The sequence below is a fragment of the Uloborus diversus genome, chromosome 9 (genome assembly GCF_026930045.1).
Source record: "Uloborus diversus isolate 005 chromosome 9, Udiv.v.3.1, whole genome shotgun sequence".
Lineage (NCBI taxonomy): Eukaryota > Metazoa > Arthropoda > Arachnida > Araneae > Uloboridae > Uloborus > Uloborus diversus.
In genome coordinates, this window is record NC_072739.1 from 58,033,201 (window position 1) to 58,060,997 (window position 27,797).

Consider the following 27,797-nt stretch of genomic DNA (forward strand, 5'->3'; position numbering starts at 1 on the left):
TAAATATTTGAGATTTTACAACATAAAAAGTGAAGTAAGTTGTGCAGATAAAAAGTGTTGACTTCGGTTGCAATGTTTAAAAAATTTTCTCGAAATTTTTATATTAAACATTAATTATAAGGCAATTTAATTATTTAATGTTTTTCACTTATTATTGATCCTTCATGAAAGAAATAGGTATTGTAAGTTTTGATCACAACAACTTAAATTTGTATGAAAGCAAGTATAAATTTTCGCTTTTTCTTCTGTGAAATAATTTTTTACGACAATAGGTATTTAAGTTTTCATCTATTTCTAGCCCGAAATATATGAGCTTCGTAAGTTTTACATGTTACAGAGTTCAAAAAAATAATTGAAGAGAACTGATGTACAAACGTATTTTCATATCCATTAATGTCAGACTTTTCAAAAAATACTGCAGCGGAGCAGTTTGAAAATTTCGAAGCTGAAATTTGAAGTTTTCAACTTTTGAAGATAGTTTCCCTTCGTTAATTTCATAGGGTGTATTACCGCTCAAAAAACATAAGGTTCAAATTAATTTGAAAAAAAGGGAAATTTGAAGGAAAACATATTTATATGAATATTTAATAATATTACACCAAAATTAGGATTAAATATTTTTTATAGATATAACATCTTAGAATTTCTTTTTATAATGCTTTCCCATTTATAGTTTTGCTAACACAATGCACTTTAAACATTAGAATACATTTGTTCAAGTGTACAGGGTGTCCAAAAAGTCACGTTTTAAAAGCCCAGAGAAAAGCAAAAAATTGTGCTGTTTGCTCCATAATACTTCACTGGTTCAAGAATTTTTATGACATTGTATAAGAAAAAAGTTATTATGAGTAATTTTGCTGTGTCTTCACAGTAAATTCCTACTGTTGCGATACTGCGTTTAGCCGTTTACTTATAATTATCATATAATAGTATAGAATTAAAAAATCCATGTCGTTATAGGGGTGCCTAAGGCAACAAGAACTTTAAAATCTGCAAATTTGAAAGACACGTAAAAATGTGCCACGCCCCCTAAATTAAAAAATTTAATTTCCCAAAAACGGTAAGGCAGATAAAGCTCATATTTTGCACAAACATTACATTCATGATAAGGAACAACATTTGCAAAAATAAAGAAAATTAAAAATGTCAACAATCACAACCTGCCTGATCCTTACAGACAATGGCTCTTAAGCAAGGCAGAATTAAAAAAATGTCTTTAAATTTATCTCATGCCTTTATGTTCTAAACACATTGACTAATATTTAAATGAAACGACCTGATGTGTGTATCACATGACTTCCGTTTACTCCAATTTAATATCACTTTTCCATTACTGGCAATTTTAATGTGATTCATTAGTTTTCTCTCTAAATATCATCAACAGCGGCCAAATTGAAATAAGATTAAAAAAAAAAATTGCCAAGTTGCCGACAAAACTTGGCGATCAAAAGACTAGCGATATATTGCCAAGTGTCCTCCAAATTATAACACCACTTGAGTTTACATCGAAATTAATAATGATTTCCCTCCAAAAAGGAGCAAAAGATCAATTTAGAAACACCCGAATGCAACCAAAAGGGGATGTGCATAACTAGAGTCCACTAGGAGTAGTGATGTAAAATACCCGGGTATTTATTTTTAGGGATAAATACCCAGGGTATATACCCGGGTAAATACCCAAAATGGGTAAATACCCGGGTATTTGTTTCAAAAATTTATATTCAACTAAAATACTTTTCTGTATACAACCAACAATATACAAAACAATAAATTTTTGCCCAAAAATTGTATTTTGATCACATATTTAAAGAATTATTGTGTGAAACAGCTTAGCAATCTAATATGATATTCACATTAAATGTGTTGGATATGCCTGATCAATGTCGATAGCCAAATTTCAGACATAAAAAGCCATTCTACAAAAAGTAAAAAGATTAACTGGTTACAAAAAAAGCAAACATCAATTTTTTAAGGTCCTAGTCTTTTATAACGCAGTAATATGTCCCTGCATGACATCAAAATGTAACGAAATGTCGCTCAATTTATTATTACTATTTATTTACTTATATCTTATGCAGAAATTTCCTCCAAACTTAGTTCAATTGTTCAGGTGTATTCTGTATCACACACACACATAATATGCATAAACATTTAAAATTTTTAATCTTTTATTTTAGGATTTATGTTTAAAAAAGAAAATAGTCACCTTTTAATACCACCTAAATTTTTTTTGCAAAATGCGCAATTATTAGGGGATTTACCCTGCCTTCGGAAAAATACCCAAAAAAATATTTACCTTCCCACCCTACAGGGGAGCAAATGCAAATGAGCAAGGCAACAGAAAAGAATATTTTGCTTTTTTTTGCTTATTAATGTGAAAACTGTTTCTATATTTTCCATGTTATCACTTAAATATCAATAAAAAAAATAACACCATAGTGTCTTAATAACTTCTCAGTTTATTCTTCCAAACATCCCTCTTGCTTCCTTTTTTTTCATTTTGGATATGACTATCCTAGATTGTAATTTTGAAATCCTGAAGTTCATAATGAATTGCTTATACTTCTCCAATTATGACATTGAAAAGAAAGATTCTTTGGTTCACCATATGTTTCTTTCATGATTTCATCAAGTCTTTCAATAAAAAAATATTATAAACTGTGTAATACATATATGTATACACATATATGTATTACAGTTTTACCAATTATTTCACATTTAGATTTAAAAAAAAAATCCCATTCACTTTTTTGCAATTTTTGTAAAATACCCAGTTTTTGGGTATTTACCCAGGCTTTGGGTAAATACCCAAAAAATATTTACCTACCCGCTGGGTATTTACCCGATCCACATCACTAACTAGGAGTCTATGTACCAAATTTCAACTTTCTAGAACATACCGTTCTTGAGTTATGCAACATACGTAGGTACGTACAGACATCATGAGAAAACTCATTGTAATTAACTTGGGAATCTTCAAAATAAATATTTCGCACGTGTATATGTTCTTAGGCACTTATCCACGTGTGGTAGAGTTGAAAAAGAACTCAACATTCATTCGAGGGTGAGTAAAATGGAAATCAAGGGCGATTTTTGAGTGAAATTTTTTTCGCGAATACAATACTTCCTTTTTGTAAAAGGAAGTAAAAAATATTGATGGTTTTAGCTCCTCCCTTGATCTCTTTTCTTTCTGCCATTCAATTTACATAATTTGGAGATTGAGTGAATGGTGTATTCAAGTTACTTCATCTGATTTTATTGTTTTTTATTTAAAACTTTGGGTTTTTTATGTAGAAGAATTATATATTTTTGAATGTTAAAATTTTTGAAACTTCATGGGTCTTTCTGAATCTTGTATAAATATGTATAATTAAATATATTTGAAAAAATTATGTACCCGTCTAACCAATTTCACTTTCATTTATTTTATATCAAATTAATTTTTCATTCAGGTATGGATGCTGATTCAGAGCATTGGTCTTCTGGTCGACAACTTCTGCTTCAGCGCTGCAAGAGTCGTGCACTTTCTTGTCTAAATGAGCATGAATATAGTCGTGCATTTGCTCATTTTATTGTTGCTTTAACCGTTGAACCAGCTGTGAAGGGGGAATTGTTGAATGCTTTTATCTTTACCTTGGGTAAAAATTAAATTTTGGTTTATTTATTTTCATGTTCATAAAGTTAATTGCTTTAGTATAACTCTTTGGTTCTTTTTCATTTTGGTATGTAAAACTTCATGCCACTTTTTAAATCTCGGCAGTTATTTCTCATTTTATTTATTGTCACCATATTTAGTCAAAGTTACATAAATATTGCTTATTTTGCAATAAAATGCTTTGTATTTTTGGGGGACTTTTATACAAAACAAGCTTTGAAATAGGAATGAAAGTTTCATTAAAATGATAAATAATCCACCAACCATTTAATCCAATAAAAATGAGGTGACCTGCCGAATAGTAGTAATAAACAAGATTTTTAATTTTTAGCCCTATTAAAGTTAATTGTCTAAACGAACTTGAAATGCTCTATTAACATGTAATATTATAAGTAAAATGAATACAGTGAAACCTACGCTCCGTGAAAATTTGGCTGCTCAGAGGGGGTGGACACTCTTAAAGGGATTTAATTATTGAACATGAACTAAACTACTAATGATATAAATCATCGCTTTAAAATGATTTTTTAAGAAAATGAAATGCTTTATTTCATGATTTCTACTTTTTAGGAAAAAAATGATTCAGTTAGTGTTAGTATACAAATTTTTTTTATATACAACACAATAAACTACATGAAATACAATGCCAGCTCAGTCATTCCAGCTGAGGATTGCAGTTTCATGCTTATTAGCACTCATCAGCCCGGCATAGGAAGAGACTGAAGATTGAAGGCAAGGCTATTAATCTTGGAGTTGGAACCAAACCATTGTTTCGGTCACTCGTCTGGTCAGTGCTAATTCTATATTAGCAACCAGTGTTTGGCACTCTTGGCTTCCTTAAGAGGTTTTCCACCTCCAGCTCGGTCACTTCCTATGCTGGGCTGATGAGTGCTAATAAGCACGAAACTGCAGTCCTCCGCTGGAATGACTGAGCTGGCGGTGTATTTCATGTAATTCTGCCTTAGCCCTGGCTACAGGGCGGTAACTTACTGACAATAAACTATTTTTTTTTCCAAGTTTGTTTTTAACTTATGAATTTCGAATAGAGTCATCAGCTATGGCTTCCAAATTACCAATGATATTATTATTTTTTTCCAAGGTTTTGCTGTGTTGTAAACTTCACTTTTTGTTTGTTACAAACAATATTTAGGTGGAAACATCAATTGAGGCAGTGGAGAAGCAAAGGGATGTAAGTGGACATTTTCAAGTTTTGAGTAAAATGCGTATAAAAAATTACATCCTAGGTAGGCTTTCATTGAATTTTTTTTCTAAATCATGCTATACAGTAGCACCTACCAGGGCTACTAATATTATCTCTTGGCCCAAGACAGAGGAAGGGCTCACCTACCATTTGTACTGGTTATCTCCAAATTTTTAATTTTGCCACTTGCATCCCTTTGCTTCTCACTACCTCAATAGTTCTCAGAAATATTTGTGGTTAAAATTTTCTATTTCTTTTGATTTTTGCTGAAATATCCGCTCAGTAATAGAAAATTTTCTTGCTCTAACAGTTTTAAACTCCTTCAGTACAGTTCCATTTATGTCAATGAATTTCTGCTGTTGCATTCTCTTACCTGCAAAAATTCAAAGTTTTGTACTCTTTCAAAATTACACTTTTTACAGAAATTTTAATCTTTAGAAAATCATTCATTTTACTGAATAAAAAACTAATTACAATTGTATCATACATGAATGAACCTGTTTTGCCACAATTTTTCAGCGGTGCATCATATGAATTAAATGATAGGCTTAGTTGTAACTTTATTTTTCTGAAGTCAATGTTAATATGTGAAAATGTCTTACCTTTTCACGCTTTTAAATGTTTTTCAGAAAAAATTGCATCTGATTTGGAAAAAGAACAGCAAGTGAATGAAGTTCTTTTATGTTATCAGCAAGCTTTGGATGTTCTTCCAAATGATTCTCATGTCTTGCATGGTCTTGCTACTACTCTTTTCAGGTGTGTTAGTTTGTAATCGCCATAGAATATGTTTTCAATATTTTTCTCATAACTGGGTGATTCCACCGTGACGTGCGTGGGACATTTATACCCTATTTATTCTAATCTAAGTTCAGGTGCGCCCGTATGGGAGGGGCAAGTGGGGGCTCAAGCCTCCCCCTTAAAAATAAGAGCTTCCTTGCTTTTAGTACTTTTTCCTTTGCAAACATTTCTTTTCCGGCCATTAATAAATGGTTATTAGAAATGTCAAACTTTAATAACTCTAATCTGTACTGAAATCAGTTTCTATGGGAAAATATCTGGAGCCCCCCTTAATAGTCTGCATGTGAGCGCCCATGTCTAAGTTTGTTTTCATTAGCTCAGCATCAAAAAACCATGCATTGGTTAATATTATCTTGTTTTACAGTGTTGTATTAAATACAATTGCAGTAAACTCTGGATAGGGTGGCATGGTAACCGCGGATAAGAAAAAAATCACGTATAATCCGAATAATAGTTAAAAAACGATACTACTGTATACAATAGCTGAAAAATATGAGTAACACTCATACATACATTTAAATTATAGTTAAAAACATTGCTACATTCCATATACTAACTTTGAATATAAAAAATATACATATGTAAAAGCTGAAAATGAACAATAACACAATCGCAAGTTAAAAAACATTTAATGACTGTTAAAAGATATAGTGAAACCGCAGATAAGCCGAACCTCGGATAAACCAACTGCTGATAATTGGGAGTTTATTGTGCCTGCATCGTAAAATTATTCTCAGTTTTTTATAATTAATTATTAATAAACTTATAATGGGTGCAACAATTTTAGCTTTCAGCTGTCTCGCACATTACAGGTTTTATAAAATTAACTAGGTGCGTCCCCCGGCTTTGCATGGTCTGCCTCGAAAATAAAAGTTATGTCAAGTGACAGGTGTTCAACAATCAGGCTTGAATGAAAAAAAAAAACAAACAAAAAAACTAACACTTTGCAGCAGATTCCAGAAAAATATCCAAAAAGGAAACATTTTAAATCCCCCGATTGCAGGAAAAGCCTCAAAACAAAATCCAAAATTTTATTTGTTCATATTCGAGAAAAAAAACGGCAACAGATCTTTCATTTAATGATTTTCTTCATGCAACAAATTTTAATAAAAGTATTGTTATGGAAAGTTGAGATGAAGCACTGAACAATAATTTGAATGGAGGAAAGCCTTCAAAAAATAGGGATTTTACGTCGAAATCTAAGTATTATAATTAATAGTTTTTAATTGATATCTCCTCTAATTATTATGCGAGGATTATGTTAAATAGCCAAACATAAAGATGGGAATATTACGAATCCATCGATACCTGGTTCGATGGTCAGTTCATTGTTGTTCGGGAGAAGCAACTTGGACATACATATTTGCATAGGTACATATGCTCAGTTTTTAATTATATAAGATAATTAGTTATGAAAAACAGATTATATTGTGCATTCAATTGATTTATAAAAAGGTGTGAAATAAGATAAAATTAACCGTTGCTTGGTTTCCTAGATGCTGGGCTAATGGAAAAAACTTTGAATAGAATAAATAGTGTAAAAATGTCACACACATAATGGTGGAATCGCTCAAATATGAAAATTAACATAAAAACATCACATTATTTATTTAGTATTTAAATGAGACTAACATGCTGTTTTTGACAATATAATGTTGTAGAAACATTAATGCGCTTCTGGTGTGGATAAGTTTTAGTAAAATGACGAAATTAGGCATTTTCGTATGTATTTTGTTGTTTTTTCTCTGTAAAATATATTGACCACAGATCCTTTAAAAAATTTTGAAATGACATTCTTGTTTTCAAGGTGCAAAAAATCTGATTAAGGTTTAAATCTATTAAGATATATATTTTATTCAAAATATTTTTTACACATAGAAATAAATAAATACCTTTGTGCTATAAAGTTAAGTTAAAAACTATCCTTAAAAAAGCACAAATAAATTGAATTGGCTTTATTTGAATTTATTTACATCCATAAGCTCACATCTTGCATTGAAGCGGTAGTTCCTTGTAACCCCTAAACCAGTGTTTGCTCTTTTTACAAATTAATTTTTCTAACAGTTTTTTCTTTTTTGATGTATGTTTAGTTAATTTTCTGGCACATTCTTCAGCAATAATCTATAACAATTTATTTAATGAATTTGGCAGAAAAGTTATATGGTTATGTGCTTCCATAAAAATGTATTAACTTTCTGCAGCAGCTAATCCATGTTACACAATCACTTGTAAATAATTCTTATACACCATGACTAATATAGTTCAGAAAAGTAATTGTGTGGATTCATCTATTGTACGGAACATATTATGTTTATAAATGTAAAGTAATTAATATCTACAAATTTTTGAACATTTAAAAAAAAATTAAAAAATCTGATTTAGATAAAAAAAATCCGATTTAAATAAAAGAAATCCGACTTTTTCGATTTAAAAAATAAAAAAAAATAAAAAAAAATCATGAACCCTGATATAAAATCATGTCTATTTTTATCATTTTTGAATTAAACTCAAAGGGCAAATAATGTCCTTTGATGCTGATACATAATGTTTGTGTACTTTTCTAATATTTAAATATTGCTTAACATTTTCTAATGTTTTTCTCTCTTGCAGACTTGGATTTATTGAATGTGCTGCATCATATTTCTTAAAGTCCTACCAAGCAAACCCATTTTTCACCCCTTCACTTTACTGCATGGAAAATCTAAAAAATGCTTTAGTTGAGCGGTGGCATTTTGTTATGTTGAATGATTCTCATCGCAATATGGCCTATCACAGAGCCATAAAAAGAGCTGTGAAATCTGGATATAATCAAGTTCTTGACATCGGTGCTGGCACTGGTATCCTCAGGTAATTCGCTATAAAGAAATTCTAATGAGGGGAATTGTTAGATACAATGCAATGTAGGCGCAGATAAGTTTATCACTGTCATATTAGACAAGTCTCCTAAGGCCACATAAAGGGAGAAAATTCTCTTCATTGAAAACTTCTAATGGTGGCTGCCTATGTTTGCATATTAAATAGTAGAAAACCAGAAAAACTCCTAAGGGCAACTCAAAGATTTGGCCAGGGATTCAAACTAATTTTTTGGTTCCAGTTTTAAAAAAGATGAATCGGTTCAGTTCTGGGTTTCATCCTGCCAAAAATAATGATTTTGGTTCAGTTCTGAATGATCAATTTTATTTTAGCGATATTGTTATTTATTGGACTGCTGGTTTCTTAATTTGAAAAGTCTCTGCAAACATCCGTAAATGATCGCATGCTGTGATGTGAAAAATATAACTCAGAGTGATAATTTTCATAAATCATCTGTATTCCTTGTTCATTCAACTGAATTAAATCTGCTATGTACAAGTAGTTTCATGAAAATCCAAAAAATACTAGTAATCATGGAAACAGGAAATCAAGTAGCAATGTGCATGTAATGAATTGCATGATTGGCATTTAATTGGAAAATATTGAAAAGTTGGTTACAGAGCAAAATGACTGAATATGAGTCGTGTTGAAATAAACCGATATTTTTTTAATGGTTTAGTTCTGGTTTTTATTTGAACCAAAATAACGTTTTCTTTCTGGCTTTCATTTTATTTCTGGTTCAAAGCCCCGAGTTAGACAATGTGTGACAACAACCATCTCACCTCCATGTTTCTCAAAGCAGCAACTGCTGCTTTATGAACCTGAGACCTACTATTTTAATTTTTATGGGTAGTTAAGAAATGCATTTTTAAAATTACTGTTGAGTATTTAAAAATGAAAAAAAAATTTTTTTTTGAATGTTGACATCTTGAATTCAAATTATGTTTTTCGCAATCACGAGTGTGTGTATGTAGGCGTGTGTGTTTGTGTGTAGGGGATATGTGTATGTGTGTTTGTGTCTGTGTGCTGGCATAAGTGTGTGGGTAGTTGTGTGTATGAATGTGTGTGTGTGGGGGGGGGGTATGTGTGTGTAGGCATATGTGTTTGTGTCTGTGTGCAGGCATGAATGTGTGGGTAGTTGTGTGTATGTTTTTGTGTGTGTGTATGTGTAGGTGTCTGTGTGTGTATGTTTTTGTGTGTGTGTATGTGTAGGTGTCTGTGTGTGTATGTTTTTGTGTGTGTGTATGTGTAGGTGTCTGTATGTATGTGTGTGTGTAGGTGTGTGTGTGTGTGGGGAGGATATGGATGCAGCCTGGAAAGGGTTGTGTATGCACGTGTGTGTAGGACATGGATGCAACCTGGAGACGGCTTTCGTTATAGGAGCAGCATCATGAGGAGCCGGTCGACGGTGACGGTGCGGAGGGTGCTGGTGGGAAAATAAAATGATAGGATATCAAAAACAGTCAAGTGAGAACAATAAGCAATCATGATTGCTCAAAAACCTTTAAAAAAAAAAAAAAATTTTGAATTTTGACATCCTGAATTCAAATTATGTTTTTCGCAATCACGAGTGTGTGTATGTAGGCGTGTGTGTTTGTGTGTAGGGGATATGTGTATGTGTGTTTGTGTCTGTGTGCTGGCATAAGTGTGTGGGTAGTTGTGTGTATGAATGTGTGTGTGGGGGGGGGTATGTGTGTGTAGGCATATGTGTTTGTGTCTGTGTGCAGGCATGAATGTGTGGGTAGTTGTGTGTATGTTTTTGTGTGTGTGTATGTGTAGGTGTCTGTGTGTGTATGTTTTTGTGTGTGTGTATGTGTAGGTGTCTGTATGTATGTGTGTGTGTAGGTGTGTGTGTGTGTGGGGAGGACATGGATGCAACCTGGAAAGGGTTGTGTATGCGCGTGTGTGTAGGACATGGATGCAACCTGGAGACGGCTTTCGTTATAGGAGCAGCATCATGAGGAGCCGGTCGACGGTGACGGTGCGGAGGGTGCTGGTGGGAAAATAAAATGATAGCACGCCAAAAAACAGTCAAATGAAAGCAATAAGCAATCATGATTGCTCAAAAACCTTTAAAAAAAAAAAATTTTTTTTTGAATTTTGACATCCTGAATTCAAATTATGTTTTTCGCAATCAGGAGTGTGTGTATGTAGGCGTGTGTGTTTGTGTGTGGGAGGAATGTATGTTTGTGTGTAGGGGGTATGTGTATGTGTGTGTAGGCATGTGTGTTTGTGTCTGTGTGCTGGCATAAGTGTGTGGGTAGTTGTGTGTATGAATGTGTGTGTGGGGGGATATGTGTTTGTGTCTGTGTGTAGGCATATGTGTTTGTGTCTGTGTGCAGGCATGAATGTGTAGGTAGTTGTGTGTATGTGTAGGTGTTTGTATGTATGCGTGTGTGTTTGTGTATGTGTTTGTGTGTGTGTATGTATATGTTTGTGTGTGTAGGGGGTATGTGTATGTGTGTGTAGGCATGTGTGTTTGTGTCTGTGTGCTGGCATAAGTGTGTGGGTAGTTGTGTGTATGAATGTGTGTGTGGGGGGATATGTGTATGTGTGTGTAGGCATATGTGTTTGTGTCTGTGTGCAGGCATGAATGTGTGGGTAGTTGTGTGTATGTGTAGGTGTCTGTATGTATGCGTGTGTGTTTGTGTATGTGTTTGTGTGTGTAGATTACGGTGGCCCTTATTTTTCAACTTTCGAAAAAGTTAGCTCCCAACCCCCTATTTTGTTCCAATGGACAAAAAAATGATGTGTTCAAAATATTAGCTCAATCGGAAAAGTTTAAGGGGTGCCGCAACAAGCATGAAATTATCAAATTTTCTCCAAAAAAGGAATTTTTCAAATCTTTTCAAGTTAAAAAAAAAAAAAGCATCTCGTATATTTACATTTTTGACGTACCTATATCTTCTTATAGGTGTTATTTTGCTCTAACTGGTTTTTCAGAGACTTTCTATGTCTTTCCCCCTTTTTCCTCTGACGTCTTTTGTGGTATCAAAGCTTTTTGACCAAGACACCATTCACTACTCATGACGCGTTCTTGCTACTGCAATTGTTTCTACATCAATCTTATGAAAATTTCCCTGTCAACTTTTTAATTGAGTTATTTTTGTAGTCACTTAATTTTATGAGTAATTTTTAAACTAATTAAAAATATAATTTGAGTATTATCATATATATCAGGATTAGGACCATGATAGTAAATATAATGTTTGTATTATTAATCAAATCCTATTTTTTTTCCCAAATGATTGGATAAACTTAAATTAACTCTATTTTTATTATGTGCTTCGTTTGATTATTTTCTAACTAAGTATAACCTTGTCTTTGTTCATTACCATCATTACCATTCCATCGTTTATTATTCCAATACATGAAACAAATCAATTGTCGAGCCGAGAACATGTTTCATTTTTACGGTAGTTTGCTGCTTTGATATGATAAAGACTGCTGCTTTTTAATCCCAAGTTTTAAATAGAGTCACAATACATATGATCTACATCTATTTAGAAGAAAATTTGATGAATTGTACAAAATAAGAGTTCCAATTGAAACATCTTTTAGGCGAACATCAGTCCTCTCTCTGTCCAGTATATCTCCCATCCCCCTTAACCATTTCCCACCATCCCCTTCCGAAGAAGACCCCACATTTGGTCAGAGGTCAAAAGTCAAGCGGGGGTGAGAGACGACCTTGGGTGAGCGTGGGAGCAGCTGCCCACAATAGAGCCCCTAGGGGCCTTAGCCCCCAAGAGTGCTGCTGGTAACTTGCGCCTGACTTTCGTGTCATTATCAACTCCGACTTGCAAAATGGCATCAACGTCTTCCGGTAGCTCATTAAACAAGTTGAGAAAAGATTTCTACATTGATCTTGTTGGCAACATTTCTAATCAAATTGTTGGAGCAAAGCTACCATCGAATAGACAAGTCTTGAGCGTCTTTTTTTACAATATAAAAGTTGTAAATATGACAAAAAAAGAAAGTGCAACATTAGTGATTCAAGAAGTATCTGTTTTTTGGCAAAAGGCAAGAATTCCCACTAAAAGAACGGATCACTGCGTTGACAAGTTAGTCAAACTCCATGATGAATGGAAACATTTGCAGAAAAGTTTTTCGAGAACTTCAGGGAAAGCAAAAATGAGAAGAGATTCTTTTGAAGAAATTATGGACGATCTCTTCGATATTGCTCATGCAAATGCTTTAGAAGACATCAAAATTGAAGAAGATAGGAAATTTCTAATTCTTCAGCGCCAAAAAGGAAGACCGGGCTCCATGGTTGGTGTTGACCTAAAATTAACACAAAAAGAAGAAAGGAAATCAAAGAAAAACAGAACAGAAGTTGCCCGAAAGAAACGAACTTATGAAGAAATGGAACGACAATTAGTCGACACATCCTATGATATAGTTTCAAGCAACCCAAGCAGTGACGGTTTTGACGACAGTAGCAGTCCTTCTTCTGTCATTGATAAACAATTACCAGAAACTGATATAGACACACTTGAGAGTACGGACAGTACGACTTACGCAGAAACTAGAGGTACATTGCATTTTTTTACTCCTCGTCTATCTGAAGTTTTTGATAGATGTAAAATCACAGATAGAAATGGAATTTACATACTGGTAGCTGCTGCAGAAGCATTTGGACTTGATACTAAAGACCTGATCATTAATCGAACTTCTCTTCAACGCCTCCGAAAGAAATTTAGAGAAGAAAGACATGCGGAAATTCAGAAAAAATTTAATTTAAATGATTGCCAAGAGCTTGTCTTACACTGGGATGGAAAATTGCTCCCAACACTTGCAGGAGTCGAAAAAACTGACAGACTGGCAATAATAGTAACTTTCCAAGGCAAGGAGCAAATGTTGGGAGTTCCTGAAATCCCATCCTCATCAGGAGAAGAACAAGCCATGGCTATTTATGAAGCAGTTGAAAAGTGGGGATTAAACGGTAAAATTCAAGCACTTTGCTGAGATAAAACAGCCAGCAACACAGGCCGAATAAATGGTGCCTGTATTAATCTAGAAAAATTGTTTGATCGTGATCTGCTGTACCTTCCTTGTCGTCATCACATTTTTGAGTTAGTTTTAAAGGGATGTTTTGACTCTCTAATGAGTGCAACTTCTGGTCCAGACATGCCACTTTTCAAAAGATTTAAAGAAACTTGGACAAAACTCGACAAAAAAAATTATACCACTGGTAGCAGTGAAGTACCTCATGATATTCGTGCAACCATGCTCGAATTTCTTGATCAACACCTTTCAGCTCGGAAACAACAGCGCGATGATTACCGAGAACTGTTGGAATTAAGTATGATATTTCTTGGTGGGGATTCCAAAGTGTGGAATATCATTTCGTAAGCCAGGAGCTGTAAGTCATGCTAGGTGGATGTCGAAGTCCATTTATGCACTCAAGATTTACTTATTTCAGGATCAGTTTCCCTTATCTGAAAGGGAGAAGAACTCTTTAAGAAGAATATGTATTTTTCTTGCTCGAGTCTACGTTCGATCTTGGTTTCTCTCCCCGGAAGCAGTTAAAGCTCCATATCACGATTTCCTATTTATGCGTCAACTGATCGATTACCAGGATATTGATACAGAAATCAGTATTGTTGCTCTCAAAAAATTTTCAAAACATCTCCGGTACTTAGCTCCTGAAACTATGGCTCTATCCTTATTTGATGATAATGTTCCAAAATCGGTTAAGAGAAACATGGCACAAATTATGTTGGAAGCAGATAAAGATGAAGAATCGCAAGAAGCAGAAAACCAACAAAAGAGATACATTCCACATCAAAACAATTTTTCTAAGTTTATTAACAACGAATTTTCATCTTTTGTGACACCTGTTACAAAACATTTCCTCACCCGATTTTCTGTAAGTTCTGATTTTCTCAACAAAGACCCTTCAACTTGGAAAGATGACCCTGGTTACACAAGTGGAAAGGAAAAACTTGATAAAATAATTGTTGTGAATGATGCTGCAGAAAGAGGGGTCAAACTAATTCAGGAATACAACAATATTCTTACAAAAGATGAAAATGAAAAACAATTTGTTTTACAAATTGTTGCTGAAGATCGCAAAAGATACCCTACTGCTACTAAATCCCCACTTAGGAAAAAATAATGTTGAACATTCGCTTGTTCCCGCTGTGTTTTGGTTCTGTAGAAATTGTTTGTCATAATAAAATGTATTTATCCTCTAAAAGCTGTTGTGTTAGTAAAGAAAAATTAAATATTGTTAAAAAAGCACGAGATTTCTAGGATTTGCTGAACTTCAAGTCGTTTGCGGCACCCCTAGAAATTGTCCAAATGAAGAGAAATTTTACACAGCCTGCTTTATTATTCATTGGAACAAGATAAGAGGTTGGGAGCAATAAAATTTTAACTTTCGAAAAATACCCTATAGCTAAGGGCCACCCTAGTGTAGATGTATGTGTTTGTGTGTGTATGTATATGGGGGGGGGGGTTTGTGTGTGTGTATGTATGTGTGCGTGTAGGTATGCTCGTGGTGTGTAGGACAGGGATGCAACCTGGAGACGGCTTTCGCTATAGGTGCAGCATCGTGAGGAGTCGGTCGACGGTGATGGTGCGGAGGGTGGCGGTGGGAAAATAAAATGATAGGATATCAAAAACAGTCAAGTGAGAACAATAAGCAATCATGATTGCTCAAAAAAAAAAGGTTTCGACCTGAAGAATGCTTGAAAAAAATATAAATGCTCTTGCTGTTAAGCAATGCCATTATTATTGTTAGTATATTTGCTTTATGTATATTTTATTGTTTAAAGTGCTAGTTTGTTCATTGGTTTTGATTTATTCTAAAAGCATTTTTTTTCCAGCATGATGGCTGTTGATGCTGGGGCAGAAAAAGTATATGCATGTGAAGCAAGTGAAATCATGTCTGCTGTGCTTCAAAATGTTATTGAAACCAATAATAAGGACATTACAGCATTCTCAAAATTTTCAACTGATTTATGCGTGCCTGATGATTTACCTGAAAAGTAACTAACTATTGTTAAACTTAGAATATTAAGGTAAACACACCAGTAGTGGCCACTTCAAGGTTTATACTTGAAAAAATAGGATTCCACGTCTCTCATTGGGTAAATGCATCAAACGTGCAGGAGGTATTACCTCCTGTACGTTTAAATCCATTAGGAAACTCGAAATCCTGTTTTTTCAAATATAAACCTTGAAGTGATCACTACTGAAGCACTCTGAAGCACTGACCACTACTGAAGTGTTTGCCTTATGTATGAATCTTTTTTAAATAATGGTTTATAGCCTAAATCTGTTATCCGTAGTATATGTATTTTCAATTATTGTTCTCTATTTAAAATTTTAATTGTATTCAGTGTGACTGTATCAACCTCTCATAATTTTAAAGTGGGAGGCTTTAAGTCTATGAGTAGCCTTTCTTTCTATTATTCATGAGATAATTACAATACATGAGAGAAATTTTTAAAATCTTAATTTTAAGATTCAAAAATGCTCTTTTTGATGTTTAAATTATTATTTTTGTGCATAAAGTTAAAAGAATTTTTTTTAAATATTTTTTTCTCTTTAAAATGCCTAGTCTTTTAAAGAATTAAAATTGAAAGTAAGCATAAGGTGAATACTTAATCAGGGATAATGTTCAAACAGTTACAAAAATAAGCTTAGGTTGCTTTCAAGTTACTTTAAAAATGTCATTTTTTACAAAAGTTGAAAATAATGTCACTAGATGTAGAGAGGAATATATTGCATTGAGTTAAGGTCTTGGACACATCCTGAAAATGAAGTGTATGTCAAAATCATGGCATAAACTTAACTCCAATTTTAAAAAGTTAACATCTAAAAGGAAATATATTGATTTTTTTTTTTTTTGCCTTAAATAGCTTTTTAATGATGATTTAAGATTCAATTTCGAAAATATATAGTAGGGCAAGAGTCTCTCCATGCAAACTTCCATTAGGAGATTTTGGCATTCCATTGTTCTTTTTCCATATTTTATGATGGTTGATGGTGGAAAGTGGAAATTACTCATTTCCCAAATACATGCCTTGATTTACTGATTTGTTACTTTGCTTTTTGATTGAACTGCAAAATATTGATAAGGAAACTTTTAAACTCTTTTTACAAAATTTTAGTTATTAAATTGCTAATGGAATAAGGGCTCTTCAAATGTGAATGCAAATTGTTTGATAATTTATAACTATAGTTTTGTTTTCAAAGTGTATTAAAGTATTCTTTTTTTTTTTCTTTCAATACTTATTGATCTGAAAGTCATTAATTCTCTTTTTTATAAAACCACTAGCTGCATTGCCCGGCTTTGCGCAGTCTACCTCAAAAATGAAATTTTTTTTCAAGTGACGCACGTTCAACGATCAGACTTCAATTAGAGAAAACAAATACTGTAAAATTTCCCGTCAAAATAATCATTCTTAAAGAAAGAAAACAGCAAATCAAAAAATCCCAAACAAATTAAATGCAACTTTCCTAATTATCTTCTGCTGGCAGTACAAAAAAAAAGAAAAAGAAAGATAAATTACCAAATAATAATCAAAAGGGGAAGTTTTTACCTCAAAACAAAATTTTGTTTAGTCACAGTCAAGCAAAAAAAGTGGCAACCTTCTGAATGGTTTTATTTACGCTAATTTAAAATGAGATCCCACAAATGATAATTTTCTGACATCAAAATGCTGTTCCATATTAGACTTAAAAATGCTTTTAACTTTTTCCCCGGTGATTTTACAGCCTTGTTTCTTTTTTTTTTTACATTCGAAGGAAGAATATCAATTCAGGGGAATTTTTTGCGAGCACTATATTATCGAATGGTGCGCTAAAATTGAACTGTTCGGATAATTATTTCGGGTAGAAAGAGCCGTTTCATGCCATTTTTTTGGGCCTTAAAATTTTAATTCAAATGGTTTGGTACCTTTTTGGCATTCGAAAACCACCCTACGTTCCTTCTCAGGTGCCCAAGTACCTTCTTGCCAAATTTGGTCCAGATCTGACGAAAACTGGATTTGTATATGGAACATACATTTTTACACACAGTAGAACCTCCATTATCCGAATCTTGATCAACCGAAACTCTCCGTTAACCAAAGTCGGTTTCGTCTTCACTTTTTTTTCTTCACTTTCTATCATCCAAAATTTTCCCTTAACAAACACCCATTTAAGTTTTTTTCTTTGTCTCACATTCATTTTGTATGCAAGCCGTCCTTTCCAAACTAAGAGTGCAGATAACACTAAGACGAAATTAGCGAAAACTTTTGCCGAATTTTTCAACTAGCGAAGATGAAAATGCTACAGACGTTGTGAAAGATAGTGTTGCTGATTTATCAAGCCTTCCATCACAATGAAAGATTTTGAAAATTGTGAGGACAGATTGGTTGAATTATCTTCCTTCCAATTGCTCAATGAAGATGAATTAATAGCAGCAGCCCGAAATTTTCCAACAGAAGAAGATGATGTGGATGAAGATGATAGTGATTCCGGAGTAAATAAGATCATTAACAGTGATGCTTTTGAGTGTTTCTTAAACTGCCTTGTTTGGTTGGAACGAGAGGATCAGTGATTCCTCTGAACTCATGCTGTTAACAAAACTTTGGGATAGGACTACACAGCAGAAGGATGGCCAATTTATACCAGGTGAAGCTTCCATCGAAAGGATTGTAAATTTTTGTTTCAGAAATAAATTTATTATTAGTTATAATTTTAGTCTATTTAACAAAAAAATAGTCATAATAACAGTTCACACAAAGAGGATACTACATATTAAACTAGATTATAAAAGATGAATTCTCGATTATCTAAAAGTTTTGATTATCCGAAGTAGGTTTGGTCCCAATTACTTCGGATAATCTAGGTTCTGCTGTATATACACATATATTCTTTGTTTTATTAAAATATATATATATATATATATATATATATATATATATATATATATATATATATATATATATATATATATATATATATATATATACACATATATGTAGATTTACTTAGTGTTTACAAGTTTTATAATTAGTCCTGTCATCTTTTTCAGAGTTTCTTTGATAGTTACAGAAATATTTGACGCTGGTCTGTTTGGTGAACATGTTCTAGAGACCTTAAATCATGCTTGGGAGCATTTACTGGTATCAAATGCCAATTGTGTTACAAATATTAATGAAAAGGATGAAGCTGCTTCAAGCATTTCTTCATTGTGTTCTAATGTGGAAAATGCTGCAATGACACCAAACCGTGAGATTAACGTGGGGAAAATCATACCTTATTCTGCTACTGTATATGCTGTGCCAGTTGAAAGTAGGAGGCTTAGAAAAAACTTTGCGTAAGTAGAAATTTCATTATTCTTTTTTTGATATTTTCTCTTTGTATGCTTAAACTTGTTTTTGTGCGGTCCTTTTTTGTGCAATTTGTTGCGATTTTTTTTGTGTATTATATGAAAATTTGAATCAGATTGGGACTCATTTGACAAAATTATTTATAAAACGAGTGCAAGGTATGTAGTATCTTCAAGTGACGACAGGGACACCCCAGTTGGAAGTCACCATGACCTCTCAAAATTTTCCTTATTTGGGAAATTTTGTCCAACTATTCGGCTAAATTATCATCACTTGGTTAATTTTAATTTCATTTAAAGAAGCAATTTCTAGTTATTTCGTAAGTTTTTGGGTATTTTCTACCTGAGACTTTTTTATGCAGTTCCTATGCATAGCATTTTTTTTTTAAAACTGTGTTGTGAAAACAACTTTTTATAGCTACTTGTTAAGTTTTAAACAATTTTTTTATGCGGTTCCAATCCACTGCATAAAAACAGGTTTGGGTGTATTGTTTTTCCCCAAACTCGGGAAGGTAATAATGAAAGTGACAATCAGCATGTTCTTCTTGTTTGATTTTTCCTATGTTGCTGTCAATTATTTTTTTGAAATGGAAAATAATTTATTATATAAATATATTTCTCATTTGTGTGTATAGGAGGGGGGGGGGGTGTTTGGACAGTATTATGTAACCATAATAAAGAATTAATATTTTAGCTTGGACATGGAAATCATGGAAGCATTGAATATAAAGAATATGGTTGCTCCCCAGCTGTTAGATGAAGAGCCCTACTCCACAGAAAAGTTATATAATATTCCCGATGGATATAAACTATTGAGCAAACCTTCTGTTTTATTAGAAGTCAACTTCAATTCACCCCAGGTAATGTATTTATGATTTTAATTTTCTAATACATGTCATACTAACTCCTAAATTTACAAGTAACGTAGATATTTTGAAGTTTTGAAGGCTTTTATTTTTCATGCAATGTATTTGTTTCATGTAAAAATATCAAATTTACTTTTATATACACTGAGGCAACGAAAATCATTTGATACCTCCTAAAATTGTTTTGGGCCTCTTTTTGCTCGAAAAAATTGGGACAGCTCGATGTGGCAAAGAACTCAACAAATTGCTGGAAGTTCCCTTCAGAAATATTGAGCAATGTTACCCTATAGAGGTTCATGATTGCGAAAGTGTTGCTGTTGTAGGATTTTTTGCTTAAACTTATCTCTAAATTAGGTCCCATAATTGATTGATGTCTTATGTGTATGTACTTGCTTTTGCATATGTTCCTGCCTTCAGACATGCTACTCATAATCATTATTATTTGTTTATGTATTTTGTATTTTTCTTTTTTCTAAAAGTTCAAGGTAAGTTATCTCTATATTTCTGGATACTAATGCATTTACTTCTCATAGGATATCAAATCCCTTTTACAAGGAAAAGTCTTAAACATTAAACATGAGTGCACAGATAATGGCATGTTGGATGCGATGATTGTCTGGTTTGATCTTCATCTTGATGATGAAACTACAATATCTACTGCTCCAAATTCTGAAGTTGATAGCTGTTGGGAACAAGCTATATTTTTTGCACTTCCTCAGTGTTTAAAAGGTAAGACTTAATTTCAAAAATATTACCTGCACTCGATTGACATCTTTTTTAATTTTAAAAAGAAGTTATAGTGTGTTTGTGTGTGATTTTTTTTACTCGTTTCAGTAACATAAAAAAAAAGGTAATTTGGACAAACAATTGCATTCTTGGATTTAACTTGGTAATAAACTGTTTAACAGTATGTTATTGTAATTTTTTGCTATAGAGTAGCAAAATATCTTCTATTGGTAAAAGACTCCTCTGAATACTAGAATTTCTTTATCAAATTATAATACATTGCTCATTTGTTGAAAGATTATTTATGTTGTATGATGGAGTTATAATTGCTAAAATTATTTATGATAAGTAATTAATAACATGTATGAAGTTTTCTTGTGTTTTGATTGAAATTTGATAGCTGAATTCCAGTTTTAGAAGTATTATAAATGTAGTTTAAATAGGTTGTAGAGCAACTGTTTTATAAGAGTAGTTACTGTGCAAGTAAATGTGCTGCTTTTTTTTTTTTGTTTTAATCTAATCCCAACTAGCAACACTAGTCTTCAAACCTTCTTAAGAATCTTTAGACTTTGTTATTTCGAAGTTGGTTAATTTGATGTTCTTTTTAATTAGAAAATATCAGAAATGTCCTCTGAAATTGCATGTTGCTTATCTGAGTAACCAACCCTATAAATCTGATTTTAAACCACATTGGAATACCCTTTCTTAATGATTAAATAATCCTTGACTCCATACATGCATTTGCAAAAAATGAGTACACTGTACAGGGTGATAGAAGTAAATTGAATTTGTATTTCAGGGTATAATTTTGATAATATTTTCAATATCTGAATCAAATTTTGAACTTTATAAAAAGACATACGTTAACTATAACATAATCACATTTCTTCAAAATGACCACCTTTGGCATAATTTGAAACATTTTATAAATTTTCTGAAGCGGGCCACCACTTATTTATAGAAAGTTTGCCCCATTCCCTTTCAAAAAAATTTTTAGAGGTAAGAATTTTATAAGGTTTGATAGAAAGTCATTGCATGTAAGATGAGCTGTGTTGAGTAATTTAAAATGTTCAAACATGAGATTTAAGGTTACCTGTCTTGTATTGCAGGAATTTCTAAAACAAAGTCTCTCTTGAGTATCTTTTGCTTAGTGTTCTGGTGCAAATTCCTGGTGAAAGATTTATTAGTGATTTTTTGAAGGATATTTGCGGTCAAGGGAGCAGAAAACCTTTAAAAATGATCTCAAATATATTTTTCTTTTTAGTTATTTCTCCCCCAATAATGCCCGATTCAAAAAAAAAAAAAAAAAAAAAAAACAAGTGGCATTCTTCCACTAACACACATATCTATCCCCAAAGAGTAAGCCTGGATCTATAAATTTTGGGCCCCCCTTCAACAAAGTCTGAAGGGTCTTAATTTTAATGTAATACAAAAAAGCATGGGGGCTGTTTATCAGTTGTCTTGAATTTCTTCCATTTGTTGTCCAAGCAAAATTGTAAATAGACAGCACCCCACGCTTTTTTGTATTACATTAAAACTAAGTGATTGGTCAACTACTATCATCCAAAGATTATTTTCCACTTTTTAGTTAATTTTGCTACAAAAGCATGTTTTTTTAGTTTTTAAACTATTATTTTTTTGTATTATTTTTTAAAGTCAATTTTTTCCCTCAATACAGTTTACCAATGATTTATTTATATTTATCTAAGTTTATTTACAGTTTTTCATCTACTTTACTTACCCAAGGTAGTTTTTCCACAAACCCATTTTGTGTTGTGCCCATTGTTTGAATACCACCACAAAAAATTATTGTGTTCTTCATTGACTTGCTTTTACCAAAAGTTCTTCCATACTTAGATGTTTTGAGCTTATGTAGACCATTCTAGTTGGTTAGTTCTCATTCTTTCAGTTTTTTAGATGATATTATTATTTATTTATTTTTAAGTCATATTGATATTACCTACAGACTTTAGGTAACTGTATAACCTCATCGAAAAGAAGCGCATCCCTGGTACACTTGATACTGTAGTTTTGTCATGGGAATAAAGTGGCATGCTCTGTTGGTACTTATTTTTCTTTACTCTTAAGTGAAGTTTGATGATTCATTCACCATAATGTTTATGATTCATTTTAATACCCTTCCACAAATGAGTAAATATTAGTTCCTTATTATATTTTAATTTTATTATTTCTAAATCTTACCAAATCACGTTAAAGGTCTATGTATTATTTTATACAAGCAGCTGCCATTTAGAATCCACAGTAAGAGCACTGTTAAAACAAAAATAACTTTTACTTTTATTTGGATTTATATATATTTTCTCTTTGTTTAGGTTCATCACCGTTGTGTAGCATTGGTGACTGCATTGAAAGTGAATTTCTTTGTCAAGGGCATTTAACATTGAAAAGCATAAAAACAAGAGCCAATAATATTGAAAACAACTTTAATCAAACTTTAACCATGGATCCATCTTTAATCAATCTGCTGAATACATATAGTTCTGGAAATATCATTAATTTGAATTTGAGAGATATATATAATGTGGACAATGCTGCCATCTTGGACATTTCTACTTTTCCAACCTTGACCTTGAAAGCTCTGAAAGACAGTCCATTTACTGCAACTGTTTTGAAAACACAATATCAGTCTGAAGTGGAACAACTTCGAGATTTGTACCAAATATCAAAGGAACGCTTGGTTTTTAAATCTTATGAAGAGTTATATAAAAGTAAAATGCAGTGTGATTTTTTGATAGTTGATCCAGTTGAGCCTTGCGGTTTATTGAAGAAGAATTTATTGGAAGATATTACTATGTTAAGGTACAAATTATACATAAAATATATGACGCAGTGAGAAGCAAAGGGATGTTTGTAGACTTTTTAAAGTTTTGTGTAAAGCATGCTTATCGTTTAGATCTTAAACTTTCATTGGCAGACTTTTTCTAAATCATGACGTATAGCAGCACCTACCAGTGCTGTTAGTATCATCTCTCGCCCAAAAACAGAAGAGCGTCTCCTACCATTGGTACTGGTTATCGCCAAATTTTTAGGTTGGTCACTTATGCCTCTTTGCGTCTCACTGCCTCATAGTTGTTGCTTTCTTTTTGAGTTGTGCATGTTTTATTAAAATCATTTTGCTTTTTTGTTTTTAAATTTTTACTCTATTATGGAATAATAATAGTTTCTTTTTGATTATTTGTGTAAGAATGCTTTTTATGCAAAGCTTTTTAAAATGATATTCATTTATTGCATAGTTCAAAATTACTTTTGATGATCAATTATGATGTGTACAATTTATTTTTCAAATGTCTTGATATTCTTTAAAATAATTCATAGCATCGAATAAAATTAGTTTTTATTGTTAAGTTTAAAAATTATTACAAATTTGTTGTGGAATTAATCTAAAAGATTTCTTGAAGCTATCATTAAAGTTATTGAAACTAAAAATAAAGAGGAAATTTTAAAAAATTTAGTTATTCATCCTGAAAAATTGTTATTTAAGTTCATATGGGGTTTGGGAAAAATTATGTATATATTCTCTTTACTCTGAACACTCATGGGAATGAAAAAAGTGTTCAGTTGGGGGGGGGGGGTGTTCATTATAGAGGGATACTGAATAATGCATATGTATATTTGCCGAGACCCTCAAAATGTGTTCAGAATATTGATGTGTTCACATTAGAGAATATTCAGATAGATAGAATTCACTGCATCTCTACATAGTATAAAATGAAGTCTCCAAAAAGCATCTGTGTGTTTGAACTCGCCAATCTCGAGAACTACCCGGCCGATTTTGCTGAAATTTTCACAGTTTGTTCCTTTAAGTCCTGGGAAGGTTTGCAGATCAGTTAGAAAACAATTCGATGAATAGTTCTTTTTTTATTCCAATTTAGGCCCAATTTTCGCATTGAAAAATTACTTGCAAATAGTAATGTTATATATCGTTGGAAAGAGCAGAATTCCCCGCATTCTACGTAATTTGTTCCAATGCTCTAAATTAACTGCGGCGGGAGTTTTTTACGTTTATAGCTCGAATTTTTTTAGGCTTAGCTGAAATTTAGGCACTGCTTTCTTCACTAAATCCATCAATAAAAAGTGAAGGAATTGTCCCGCAGTTTTCTTTTTGACAGCAATGGAAAGAACTGCTTTTTTTACTCCAGATCTAACTCGACTTGTGGTCGAAAGTTTAACCCTCTATCTCCATTAGAAAAGAAGTTAGAAGCGATTAAAATGAAATTCAAAAATCAGTTCTCTATTCTAGTTTTTTACCATTTTATTTTGCGTTTCCAGGGTAATGCTTTTTGAATCCATTGTTTATTTCTATCTTTCTCATTTTCAATTCTTAAACTTATTTTATTTTGTGTTTCCATGGTTACGCCTTTTAAATCCATCTTTCTCACTTTATTTTAATTTCTTAAAAGTATTTTAGTATCTGTCGTCATTGTTTGGTGAGAAAATTTTGCATGATGGTTTTTTTCTTTCATTTAATCCTGGTTATTGAAGATACTTCACTTGACGCAATGGTTTTTTTCAAGGTAGACCGGGCAAAGCCGGGTAACGCAGCTAGTAGATTATATTTCTCAAACATGGTGTGTACATTTCAAATATGTATAATATATAGACTACAGCTGCTTCAAAGTGCTTGCTATAAGTGATGTGTTACAAAAGACTGTTTTAAGTGCTTAACTTTGAGTCAAAATTGTTTAAAAAATTTAGGTTTTTTTTTTACGAAAGTCATTAAAAGAAAAAAAGGAAATTATTCCCTCCCCCCCCCTTATTTTCTCAGTCATATCTTTCTCTCTCTCTCTCTCTCTTAAATATCAAAACCAGTTGTTTATTTCTTTCGCTGAAATTTCAATTAATAGTTAAGGAAAACTTTCCATCATAGTTGATGATTTCAATTCATTGAAATTTATTTATTTTTTTTTTTTTCAAAATTGGATTTTATTATTTGTAATTTCTCCTTTTTTAGTTTCTTTTGATGAAATTTAGGTTTATTGTAACGAAAATTACCCGTCTTTGTGATGATTTGATTGAACAGTTATTTTGATAATTACATACTGGCCAACTATTATGCCTGTGCTTAAAATTTACGCATTTTAGTTGATGACACAAAATGCTAAATAAGTTAATGAATGCCCTGTAAGAATGAAAAAACATTGTCCAGAGGATGAGTTACCTCAACCCTGGGTACAGCAATATAATCTTAGCTGATGAACTATCATATACTAAATAAAAGTATTGATTTTATGTTTATGGATTGATATTATTTTTGATTTTTTGTTATTGCATTTGAAATTACTTTTTTTATACCACTCAAAAGTAATGGGATTTATGTCAACAATTTTTTTTCTTCAGAATGCAGTCCCTTAAAGAAACAGGCATTGTAGTTCCTGGTGAAATTGAAATAATGGCCATACTGATTGAAAGCCCAGTCCTGAAGGAACATTCCAAAGTAATATCAGACGAAAGGACTGCAGGTTATAAAATATCCCAAGTAATGAATGCCTATCAGGTAATTGAAGTTTATTCTTTAATTATTTTAATTATTCTTTGAATGCAGTGATAAAATTTTCTGAAGTTCATTAATTGGTGAAATAAGCTAGTGGAACTGTTGCAAAAAATGATCGATAGTGTTTGTGCATCAATACTGTTTGTTCCTAATGGTGCTGTATATTTAGTTCCTCACCATTTGCAGACCTAGTGCATTCCTCAGGGGCTGGCATCCATTCTTTTATTTGGCCGCCACCATTGGAGGATAGCCACCACCACTTAAGAATTTTATAGCCCAGTTTCTCACCAACTGGTGGCACCTGGACGCTCATGATGTGTAACTGCAGTAGAAATTTAATTTTACTGGGAATATTCAAGTCAAATGGAATGCATAGGGAAGGGGGCATGTTCAAGGCTCAAATTACTGTGTAACATGGGTCAAACATCCACAAACTGGTGCCAAAATTGAACTCGGTATCTTGGCAATATTAGTTGGTGCAGTAAATTTTTTACAAAATTCTGTAAATTTCTGTAAATTTTTTACATTTTCTGTACAGTAAATTTTTTACAAAATTTACTGTACAGAATAGAATGTGCGAAGAGCTTCTAGTATTTTGAAATATACTACTATTCTTACTTTATTAATGCTTTTCTGCTACTATCAGGGCTGTTAGTAGCAGCGCCACATGGATACCTGGGGGGAGGGGGAGACAGGAAAAATACAGGAAATTCAAAAATCCACAAAGAAACAGAGAAAACCCTGTTTTTTTTTTTTTTTTTGAAAATTTTCTTAAAAACCTGGAAGATGCAGGGAATTTCAGGACTTTAAAAATGGAAGTTTCAAAAATAATGCCCAAATGTGTATAAACTACCAAAAAATAAATAAAAGTTAAAATTTAAAAAAATAAATTAATGGAAGAATTTGCTTTAACATTTTTTAAATCTTTTTTTGAATAAATATTAAAATGTCTATCAAAAAAACAAAAATTATTGAATGTTTTGTTTGACATGCATCCTGAATTTTTGTGCTAATTTAATTTAGAAAGCATGATATTAGTCATCAATATTTATTGTTCTGCTAATTTTTTTCCTTTTAAGGTCCAAGTAATGAATGGTTAAGAGAAGTTTTTTTTTTTTCAAATTAAAAGTTAAATAAATTCAATCACCATTCTCTTATTTACTTTCTTACTTACTTTATTTATATTTCCCCCCTGATGAAACTATCAGGATATTAATTCTCTTATGAAAATATCAGTGTTCACACATTTGTAATGCTGCATACTCATACAGCCCAGAATTGGGGGGTTTACCCAGAATTGAGTGGCAACCCTGACTATGTTATTAGTTATGTGTGTCAAAGATTATTTATGCAAAAGTAGAGCATGATTTTTTAAAAAATGTTCCTTATTTAATCTTTTATTTATATTTTACTCCCAGTGTCGCATACATCAAGATATTCAATATTCCATGCTTCCTTATACAAAGATCACTGAACCTGTGAAACTCTGCAGCATAAATTTGAACAGTAAATGTGAGAGAGAAAGAAAATCGCTTTTCAAAGATATGCATAGGACAACCGAAGTAGAAGCCATCAACAATGGCCAAGTCACTGCCATAATTTATTTCTTCGTTCTGAAGTATCATCAGAATTTTGTCGTGGACACTTCTGACCACGATGGACTCAGGAAGCAAGCTGCTTGTATATTAGACGAGGGCACCCACGTCCAAAAGGGAGAGAAGGTACATTTGCAATGGTGTCTGAAAAATGGCTGCATTCAAATTGGCATTTCTAATGGCACATCAACTACTTGAAGCATGTTTTTGCATTTAAAATCTATGGTAAGTGTTCAGCTGGGTAATGTCGTAGAAGCATTGGGT

At 32.5% G+C, this 27,797-nt stretch overlaps 1 protein-coding gene across 1 annotated transcript; it reads left to right on the top strand.

Moving 5' to 3' along the window:
* Positions 1-27,797, top strand: LOC129230028 (protein arginine N-methyltransferase 9-like). Its single transcript, XM_054864413.1, has 11 exons — positions 1-34; positions 3,453-3,638; positions 5,486-5,612; positions 8,265-8,501; positions 15,338-15,499; positions 18,538-18,822; positions 19,529-19,694; positions 20,234-20,429; positions 22,760-23,246; positions 25,785-25,941; positions 27,357-27,797. Exons 2-11 carry the CDS (start codon positions 3,455-3,457, stop codon positions 27,729-27,731), a joined length of 2,376 nt encoding a protein of 791 aa, XP_054720388.1. The 5' UTR covers positions 1-34; positions 3,453-3,454; the 3' UTR covers positions 27,732-27,797.